Source organism: Myodes glareolus, chromosome 1, assembly GCF_982192425.1.
Source record: "Myodes glareolus chromosome 1, mMyoGla1.1, whole genome shotgun sequence".
Taxonomy (NCBI): domain Eukaryota; kingdom Metazoa; phylum Chordata; class Mammalia; order Rodentia; family Cricetidae; genus Myodes; species Myodes glareolus.
This window is the reverse complement of record NC_142026.1, coordinates 19,840,733-19,851,314: the sequence shown is the minus strand read 5'-3', so window position 1 is coordinate 19,851,314 and position 10,582 is coordinate 19,840,733. Positions and strand designations below refer to the sequence as shown.

At 49.2% G+C, this 10,582-nt stretch overlaps 1 protein-coding gene across 2 annotated transcripts in view; it reads left to right on the top strand.

The window, feature by feature from the left end:
- Positions 1-2,064: 2,064 nt before the first annotated feature.
- The window catches only part of Epha4 (EPH receptor A4), a 146,195-nt gene continuing 137,677 nt past the window's right edge, over positions 2,065-10,582 (top strand). The window contains exons 1-3 of one of the 2 annotated variants that reach the window (XM_087904692.1): positions 2,065-2,246; positions 5,485-5,552; positions 9,788-10,451. In XM_087904692.1, the coding sequence (XP_087760818.1) occupies positions 2,156-2,246; positions 5,485-5,552; positions 9,788-10,451 (823 nt within the window). In that variant the 5' untranslated portion in view covers positions 2,065-2,155. The remainder of the gene's footprint in view (positions 2,247-5,484; positions 5,553-9,787; positions 10,452-10,582) is intronic. The other variant, XM_087904687.1, reaches the window with a different exon arrangement.

The following is a 10,582-nucleotide window of genomic DNA, read 5'->3' as shown; positions in this document are numbered from 1 at the left end:
AGAAAGACACATGAAAGAATCGAGATTTTCTTAGGGGGGATTTAGCGCGGTTATTTTTAATAATTCATACACACGTATATTCCCGTGTGCAGTTTCCCTGCCCCCGCTTCACTGATGTGAAATCAGTAGCTACAACAACGGAAAACCACTTTCCCGGTGGGTGAAATTCCAATAGGTTTTTCGCTGCAGAGGCCAAATGCCAGGAGCCTTATGCCCTGTCCCTCGGGCACCAACTCAGCTACTGCCCGTCGCCTTTCCAAGCGCTCTCACCTTCTGTGAAAGTAAAAGTTGTAATTACCCGGGTCTGAGTTTGCAAGCACAGGTCTTGAGCCCTGGAAGGGAAATTCGATCGGTTCTCCACGACAATGACCAGAAAGTGCCTGAAGCCACGCTCGGTTTGCTCTCTGCTCCACACCTTGCCATGCCCTTAGGATTTTTACTTCAGACTCCCATTTGAGAGACAAGCTACTCATGCAATACGTCGAATGTCGAGCGCGAAATTTCTCCACGAAACATCTTTCAAGTCCATCTTTCGTGATCTAGGCGGAGGGAGACGCGACAGGACTTCCCACGCCGTAGTATGGCAGGACCTGGACAGGTGTATAAATAAATTACTAGCCGGCTTTAGACCTGCTGTCTGGCCGGCTCTGCGTCTTTGTCCGTTCGGTCTTGCTCCGGGCCCGCGCGCTCCTGCATCTGGCCGGCAGGTGGCGCGGTTGGTTCACGTAGAGCTGCTGTCCCCGCGGTTTGCAAGGTTCCTCCACCTCCTGGCATCGCTTTCGGGCTGAGACCCAGACTTGCAGGAGGAAAGCCCGGCCCGGAAGGGAGCCAAAGGAGGGGCGGCTTGAGGGGAGCAAGGGAGGCGCGCCTTTTGGAATCCCAACCCTCAAAACGCCTGGGGACCAGCCACCCAGTTGCATCCGGGGCTCGTCACCGGGTAGTTCGCTGAGCTGCTGTCTCCGGTTGGCGCTCAAGTGGCTTCTCCCGTGGACTGAGCATCTGAGGACCGACCGCGGTCGGAGGGTGCCTGCGTCCCTGAGAGGTCGACGGTTGGCACCCAGGACAACCCGGGGTTGTGGGGCAAGTTTCTGCGTGAAGGGCTTCTCACCATAGTCTCCTGGGAGACTGTCCCCATTGCATCGGGAGAGGTCGGAGCTCAGCCGCGGTGACTGCTCAGGCAGCTTGCGACCCTCCTCAGTTTGCCCCTCTGTGCAGCAGGTGTCCGCACTCTTACACCCTTCCTGTCTACACCTAGGTGTCCCAGAATGGCTAGACCTGGTTCCAGGGACTCTCCCTGGAAACTGCACAGTGGGTTCCTGGTAGCCGTCTCGGGGTGATTTTAGTCTGCGTAGTCCGGTTCTGGGCTCGGTCTATGTGAACACCCGAATCCGGACAGGCGGCGCTTTCCGACGACAGAAAGACTGGGGACAGTGGCTGCGCCTTGCTGCTGGAGAAACACTGGAGACGACGAGACCCCTTTGGCTGGGTAACTAAGAAGGAAACGAGTAACGGGCTACGAAAGACCCCTACCCCAAAGCGTTTCCCAGGGAGGAGCGCCGTAAAGACACAAAACCGGGGATTGAGGCAGAGGGTAGCTGTGGCGGCGTGCGACAGAGAGTGCCCCGAACTGAGCTGAGGCGGGCGGGACGGCGACCCGACGACCTCAGCACGGGACAAGAGCCAAGGTGCAGGTCAACTTCCGACTTATTTCATCTCAACGTGAGGCTTTTCAACCCCTCACACCTCCTAACTAGTGGGGGGAAGGCTACCAACATTTTCTGGCCTTCCCCCACCGTCCGCCCAGTTTCTTAAGGTTCCCTCTGTCGCCCGGGGGATCGAACCCCGAGGTGTCGGAGGATAAGGCCCGCAGACTCCCGCCAGGGCAGAGACCCTCCGCTGCTGCGGTTCCAGCCTCCGGAGACCTTGCGCCCTGCGGAGGCTGGAGGGGGCGGGACCCGGGGCGGGCTCTGCGCTGTGGGGGCGGGGCCTCGGCGCCTGCTTCGCACTACCATTGGTCGCGAGCTCCGGACTGGCGGGCGTACGTCACTGCCCGGGCCCACCCTCTTGGCAATGTCTTCAGACTGCTGCACTCCTAACTTAAGCATTTATTCCACTGGGATAGAAGCGGCAGGAGCAGCGTTGGCACCGGCGAACCATGGCTGGGATTTTCTATTTCGTCCTCTTTTCGTTTCTCTTTGGGATTTGTGATGCTGTCACCGGTTCTAGGGTCTATCCCGCGAATGAAGGTAAGAGCCCGGCAGCCCTTGTGAGGTCGGGCACCCGGACCGGGTGATTAGCTGATGAATGGTCTTCGGGAGCTCTGAGCCAGTTAGCATTGGGGGGGGGGGGGGTGAGCGCGGCGTGAGCCTTGCGTCCCCACTCCGGAGAAAGGTGTCGGACAGAGGGGATCTCGAAGGGAAACGGAGGACGGTCAGGCAGCCTGAACTGAGTGGGTGACCGATGTAAGCTGCCGCTCTACCCAAGTTTGTAGCGAAAGGCCAAAGTTTATCTGCATTCGCCTGCAGGGCCGGCTCCAGGCGCCCCGAGGGGATACACCGGGCTAACACCAGGATTTGAAAACAAAACAAAACAAAAAAACTAAAACGTGTGCGCCAAGTCCTCCCCATCAGCAGTCCAGGCTAGAGGGGAAACGCAGCTGTGGAGCGCAGTGGAGGCTTAGCGCGCCCCGGTCTCTTGTCCAAGCCTTGCGAGCCCGGGTTTCTGCAAAGTTTTCCCAGCGCTGCGCTTCCCGGGACCCGGCTGCCTGGTCTCCGCAGCGCAGCGTTGGTGGCGCCGCTTGTCGGGCGCCGCTGACCTGATTTCCAGCACTGGGCCTCAGACACCTTTTTCTCCACCGGGCCGCTCACCCTGGATGTTGCAATCTCAGGCCTACCTCTCCCCTACCCCAGATCCTTAGATCATCCTGTAAATCTAGGGGACCAGCCAGCGAGTTAAACACGGCCCACTTTAAGCTTCTATCTCCGGAATGGTGCACTGGACTAGTCTAGAAAGGACATACATGATCGACAGGACCCTTTTGGATACTGTTTTCTGTTTGTCTATTGGGGCGTACTGGAGGGATTGTTAGTCTCTTTTTCTGTCCGAGGTGAGAGGGAGGTAGTGACCATTAGTTTCTGATGGGCACAGAGGGAGGAGAGGGCTCTCTCTGTCTCTCCGTCTCTGTCTGTCTATCTCTGTCCCTCTGTCTGTCTGTCTGTCTGTCTGCCTGCCTGCCTGCCTGTCTGTCTGTCTGTCTCTCTCTCCCTCTCTCGTGTGTGTGTGTGTGTGTGTGTGTGTGTGTGCAAATGTGTACCTGGCGCGGATGCCTGCATAGACCTGGACGATTTGTGCCGGGTACCGCGAGTGCACACAGTGTGTGAACGTGGGCTCGGGCCTATGTTCTTGCCCAAACCTGTGTACATTAGCCGTACGCCTGTCTCATCGATTTTTCCCACTCCCTACAAACATCCGTCCATCTATGCATCCATCTCTCCATCCTCCGTCTCCCCAGGCATCTGTCCATCTTTCTATTCCTGTGCAATCCACTCTCATTTTTTCTGTTCCGAAGGAGGGAGCCAAAAACCAACTTAGGCTTGGCTACTAGGCAGAGGGTACGCGGAGCTCTCCCGGCGGGGGCTTGGAGACTATCAGACACCTGCCCACAGACACTGCCGAGGCGGAGGAGGGGGCGGTGGGGGTAGGAGGGTCATCTCTCCCGTCTCCATCCCCTCACTCCTTGGTTTGTGGCTTCGCATTAGCAACTCGGCTGCTCAGTCCCTGGGGCTTTTCATCTGAGCGGAACCGCGTACCTCGTGTTCTTTTGGCCACTTACTTCACACACTTGTTAAGTGTCCCCGGAGACCTCTCTCGCCTCAGACGTACCGATAGTTAGGGTTAGGGTTCATTTTATCTTTATTCCCCCCCCCCCTTTTTTTCCTTTGGGAAGCAAGACTGGGCACCCTAGACAAAAAGGTGCTAGATGGAACCGTAGGCTCTGTTGAGAGAAGTGGAGGGGAGCTGCACCCCCTTGCCCCTCCTTCCCTTAAAAATTAATTCATTTTGTTGCTTTTTATTCCCGTCACGTTTCCTTTTCTCCCTTTTACCCTCCCTTTCTACTCCCTCCCTTTTTTTGTAAATTGGGTCTTATTGTTCCCTTTGTGTCCCTAATCCACCTTACATAAATCCAAGTGGATGTAGCGGCCTTTTCTCTAGGGATCGGGAACAGAGGAGGGAGCACAACTCCAGCCCGGAGCGACCCGGGGAAGGCTCTACATGTTAAAATAATTAATAGACCCCAGGAATACAGGACCTTTCGGAGAGCTAGGGCGAAGGGGCTGGTTCGAACTTCCTAGATTTGAGGGGTAAAATGAGGGGAGGTGGGCAGAATTCCACGTCCTGGGGGTGAGACTGGGAGTTGGGGTACTGGGCCTCAAGGACAGAGGCCTCTCATTCCCACCCCTCCCCCAGCCTGAAGAGCCAGCCTCCCTGATCAAATTAATAACCCAAGGGTCCCTTTTAGACGGGCCTTTCGACCCCAGGCCTGAAGATCTTGGTGGGAAAGGCAACGTGGATAGGTCTTGAATTCATTGCCTCTTTTTCAACGTCGTCTGCACCCAGAGCCTTTTATCCCACCCCGAGAAGAGTATCGCAGCTCTGGAGGCGTCTTCTCCCTTCCCCCTAGCTTGGAGGCCCGCTGTTAGGTGTAGCGCAAGCATACTAAATCCATTAGGCAGCACTCCGTACCTAAAATTCAAACCAGCCATTTCCTGGGGGCGGAGGGCTCATCTCGATTGTCCTCCAAAGGACCTAGGAAAAAGAGGACACTTCCACACATTTGCATTTTAGCCCCACCCGTCCTGCATTCCCTCTTTCTGGAACTTTGATATTTAAAAAAGCAGCGGATGCCATACCTAGGGCTTATTTAGTTGATGGGGGTGGAGGATTAGGGGGAGAGAGGGAAGGAGAGCCTTTTCCATGACCCTTTGGGTCCTCTGATAGCATTCACTTGTGGGTCTGTCACCACCGCTGGTGAGTTATGTGGTCATCTGAGGCTTGCAAAAACAAATACATCTAGTAGATAGCAGACAAAGATGAATGCAGAATCTGCTTTCTGGTGTTGCTGTCCTACATTGATATATTTATTTTGTTTGAATTGTGCTTGAGATGCCCTATTCATCCTTTCTAGCAAAAAAAAAAAGAAAAAGAAAAAAAAAAAAAGAATCAATTGGGTCCTGGGATGGAATTTTAAATGCTAAGCAAGTTAAATAAATAAGAACCTGCAGATTTGAAGAGAGGAGAAGACCACTGAGGAGTGATTATTTACATAAGTGAGACCGAGTTTGAGTTTTGATCAGCTTGGATATGTGCACCCTCAACACATATGGAAACGCTCAGGCAAATGGTTTTTGTATTATTGGCTTTTTTGCAATTGGAAATTAATCTATTTTCCTTTGTGTTTTTTATACTTTTTTTTTTTTCTTGCAGTTACCTTATTGGATTCCAGATCTGTTCAGGGAGAGCTTGGGTGGATAGCAAGCCCTCTGGAAGGAGGGGTAAGTTCTTAGGCCCTCTCTGGTCAAGAGGGGGAAAAGGGGTGATTAGCCACTTTCTGAGAGGCTAATGGCTTGATTCTGGGTGATTGTGGTGAGGGGGTCAGATTTCCGCTGTGGCCTATGAAGTGAATTACGCTTTGTTGGAGAAATCCAATACTCCCTTCGGATAGCTCTGTCATGGAAGAGCTAGAAACCAAAAGGGCAGAAAGGGGCTTCAAAATTAGGAGATTGGTGGAGGTATAGACTTAGATGCCTATTTAAAACTGAAATACCGACAAGAAATACGATCTGGGGACCAAATTAAAATTTATGCCTATTACTCTGGTGGTCATGGAGTCCTGGCGGGGTTAATTTTAGAGCAGTTGTTCCGCTTCCAGATGTAGAAGGAGAGTAAGAAAGACAGCAGAAAGAAAACATCTCCAATTCAACCCACCCAAGCAGTGGGGAGGCTGGTTTCCTTACCTTATGGTCATAACCTTAAGTCCGCTGCTGGTTGAGGAAGCTTGAGCCAGAGGCCTTGTAAATCCAAGAGACCTTCCAGGCTTTGAGCATTACATCGGAAAAGCTTAAGCATTTGGAATCTGGCTCACTGCAAACCGGGGATTCTGGATTATAAAATAACAAGAGTGCATTCCTCCTTTCAGCTAGGGAGGGTGCAGAGCTCCCCATGACCATCTCCAGGGTAAGATTTACTCGCTCCAGCAGCCACATCCTCCCATCCCCCTGAGTAGCAAATGAATCATTATGGGAACAAGTCTGACTGGGGCCAAACTGAAATAACTTTACATCCTTTAGAACATAAGCAAGCCAGCCGACCCTTACGTGCATGATAGTTTATGACTGAGTCAATTGATCAAAAACAATGAGAAGCAAAGATTAAGAGTCTTTGCAAGGCAAACATGGTGATCCCAGCCAGCACTGAGAGTTGAATAAAAGACCTGACAAAGAACCAAAAGGATTCTTAGATACTCTCACACAATATGTATTTCAAAACGAAGAGTGGGCAATTAAATAGTCATTAATCGGAAAAGCGGAATCAAAGCAGGCCCTATACATAAAATGGAGACGACCTTGCTTTCCTATTATTCTTTCTGAATTTGACTATCTGCTGTAGACTTGGTCTTTGGTGAAAAATTCCATTCTGTCTCCCAAACGATGAAAAAAAAAAATCTAGGAGAGAAAGTGATTGGCAGGCCTCTGGTAGTGTAGACAGGCTATAGTCAGTGCTGATTGCAGGCAAGGGCCCTCATCCTTTGAAGGAAGGTACTGCTTTATCTTGCTGGGAGTCAGACTCAGTGTTAATCCTAGACTCTGGGCTGGTCATTGGTCAGGGGAAGTTTTCCTGGGCTTCCTCAGGAGTTTCACAACCTGGGTTATAGCGTGTATGACAACTACAGACCAACAAAACTGAGGATGAAGGGTCTGTGCTTGCTAAGCTGTGTAAGGAGCCTCCTTTCTCTTTCTCCCTGCCCCAAGCTAAGGTCTTTTGGAACTTGTGTCACTAACTATATACTTGGCCTATATAAAACCAAGGAGTGATACATTTGAAAGTCTAGTCTATGTTCCGTCTGGTTTCTAGGAAACTTTCATTGCAATTTAGTATGCAGACATCTTTTTTCTCCCTGTCCTCTGTAGGATTCTGAAAGAATACTTGCTCAAGTATTTTAGACTCTGACTTCTTTTAGATGTTTTGAAGTCTGTTTTTTTTTTTAAAAAAAATGCATAACTTATTGTGCACAACCCAGAACTTTCCATGGTCTTGAGTAGGTAGCTTTTTCTCCATTATTACGAGCTGAATAACATATCAGCTGTTATCATAAGAGGTCAGACATGAAATTTTGCTAACACACATCAAAATTAGCCATTCTGCAGGAACAAGAGAGGGAAATAATGAGGAAGAAAGGCAAAATGTCTCGTGTTTTCTTTCATATGCAGACTATAGGTTTAGCTACCCGTAAACATGTGTATATGTTTGAGACATGAAAACATATTGGGCAGGAAGATCAGCAAGGAGCAAAGAGTGGGGCAGCAGGAGTTGAAAAGGCGCAAGGGATAGTGGTACATAGGTATACAAATGTTAGAATAAAACCTTTTATTTTATACACTAACTAAAAACTTAACTTACAAGTCATCGACATAGCTACCATTGAGGAAACTGTCAAAATTTTAAGTCCAATTGAAATATTTTTGAGGTTTAGAATGAAAGTAAAGTCTGGGGATCCATTAGTGGATCTTGGGAAAGTCGTTCCAAGCTGAGGGTGGAGACATGAAGTCTCCTTGCTTGTTCAGGACTCTCTCCTTGCGGATAGAGTGTTTTCCCATCTCTGTTGGAAACAGAAATGTTGTCTAACAATGGCATTTACTTGCAACACATTATTTTAAAAACAAAATCAACCCGACTTGCCAATGCCATCATCACCCTCTCAAAGTAACATGGATGGAGTCAGAGATGCCTCCCTGTCCCAGAGGAGGAGCAGGGGACCGGTGACAGGTGAAGGCTGGCTCTGACTGCCAGCATATAACTGGTCACTCCTTTCTTTCTGACAGCGCCCATTTAAAGGGGTGTGCTGAGCTGCTGATGCTGGTGATTACGAAGCAGGCAACTAAGGGAGGATTCAGGCCTGCCATGGGGCTGGGATCAGTGTCTTCAAATACCGCAGTTCAGGGTAGAAGTTCCCTTGACCTGAATTACCCTCTGATGGCCTAAAGAGACCACTGCTTTCATTTATGTTAATAAACAGGCTTTTCCAGTTTATCTTTGTTCTGAGATGAGGGACTTACTGAGTAGGTGTTTTTGGTAGAGAATCTAATTTTTAAATTTACATGAATTTCCCCCAAATAAGTAAATGCTTGCTTATAGATTAAAAATTAATTGCCACAAGGTACTTACGTCTGCAGTTCCAGCTTTTACAGTGGGAAGTGAGGAATTGGAGACATAATTTTGTGCATTTGGCCCTTCATGAAGCAGCATTTCCATCCACTAATAGTTTTCAGTGCAAGGATGGGAACCTGTTGAAAGAACAATTTAGAGTCTGTGGATCTCCTCAGATTGAGTGAATCTGCTATTGTGGAATATAAAGTTTTCAAAACTCTCTTTTTCCCTCTAACTATATCCCTGTTAGGTACTTAGGCTGATTTATGCCCGATCTGCATCAATCCGGCATTATTTTAAATGTTAATGAGGAAATGGAGGCTGTCAAGCAGTTGAGAAGGAGCCAGGGGTTAGGTGTAACCCAAACTGCCTTTCCCATTTTAGAATTAGCTTTTAAAACTCCAGTAGGGGTGAGATGATCACTACTTAAAATGAATCTCTCAGAATGGTGAGTGGCTACCATTAAGATCCTTGTGTTAGGAAGTAGAGGGCAAAGAAAACACCCCCCCCCCTTTTGATTTTTCTTGCTTTAGCCTTCAGCCATAAATATCACTTACTATTTTAATTTTCCCTGACTGTGACTAACTGGAAGCGAAGCACTCATTCATTCATTCTTGTTTCCTTGTGTGTCTCTGTTTTAAAAATAAGCACGTGTGCACACACAGTAACTCAATGCCGGCTCTCAATAGTTTTCTATTCCTGTGATAGTGTGTCTCTGAGAGTCGGCCAGGAGACGTACTGTCTTCTAAGGCTGCTGAAACAAGGTGGGATTTTCTTTTCTTCCTTTAAAGACTAGGCATGATTTAGGAGAGAGAGAGAGAGAGAGAGAGAGAGAGAGAGAGAGAGAGAGAGAGAGAGAGAAATCATTTTAAAAAAGTATTAGAGAGCAAAGTTCTGACAGGAACATGGCTAATTAACTGCTGTCTTCCTTTGGCAAGCCCAACGCTTCCTGCCCTTAATTTGCAGGTTTCTGTTTAGTGGTTGAAACAAATACACATACAGGTTTATTTCATTCGTGAGTAAATGTGAGCCGTTGCCACCTAAAGTTGTAGCTCTTGTGATAGGTGACCTTGACGTTGCTGGACCACCACAAGAACTGCTGAGAACACACAAGCACTATGTCTACTCTTGCCTTTTGATTTCAGGTGGAAAGGGGAAACCATATGTGGGAATGGGGGGGGGGCGTTGCAGCAAGGTGGAGGCATTTTTCTCAAGAAAACAGCAAGAGAGCCCATAATAGCCCATAAGATACTTTTTCGTGGGGGTACTGTTACATAGTAATTTTCTCCATGATTGGAAGGATAGCTGTGAACTAGACTTGATGAAACTTTCTCATTGATTCATTTCTTTTGGCTCTTTGCAGTGGGAGGAAGTGAGCATCATGGATGAGAAAAATACACCGATCCGCACCTACCAGGTGTGCAACGTGATGGAAGCCAGCCAGAATAACTGGCTGCGAACTGATTGGATCACCCGAGAAGGGGCGCAGCGGGTGTACATTGAGATTAAGTTCACTCTGAGGGACTGCAACAGTCTTCCGGGCGTCATGGGGACTTGCAAGGAGACGTTTAACCTGTACTACTACGAGTCTGACAACGACAAGGAGCGCTTCATCAGAGAGAGCCAGTTTGGCAAGATCGATACCATCGCGGCTGATGAGAGCTTCACGCAGGTGGACATTGGTGACCGAATCATGAAGCTCAACACTGAGATCCGGGATGTAGGACCACTGAGCAAGAAGGGCTTTTACCTGGCCTTTCAGGATGTGGGGGCTTGCATTGCCCTGGTCTCCGTCCGTGTGTTCTACAAGAAGTGTCCGCTCACTGTTCGAAATCTAGCACAGTTTCCTGATACCATCACGGGGGCTGATACCTCCTCCCTGGTGGAAGTTCGAGGCTCCTGTGTCAACAACTCCGAAGAGAAGGATGTGCCAAAAATGTACTGTGGGGCAGATGGCGAATGGCTGGTGCCCATTGGCAACTGCTTGTGCAATGCTGGGCATGAGGAGCAGAATGGTGAATGCCAAGGTAAGAACAGCCATACTGTACTTTTCATTAGGGCTTAGCGCACGTAATTAAATCAGAGATGAGACTGAATGGGGTAAAGCCAGTAATTAGCAGCCCCCGCGGGATGTGCTGGGACAGAGGGATCTAATGAG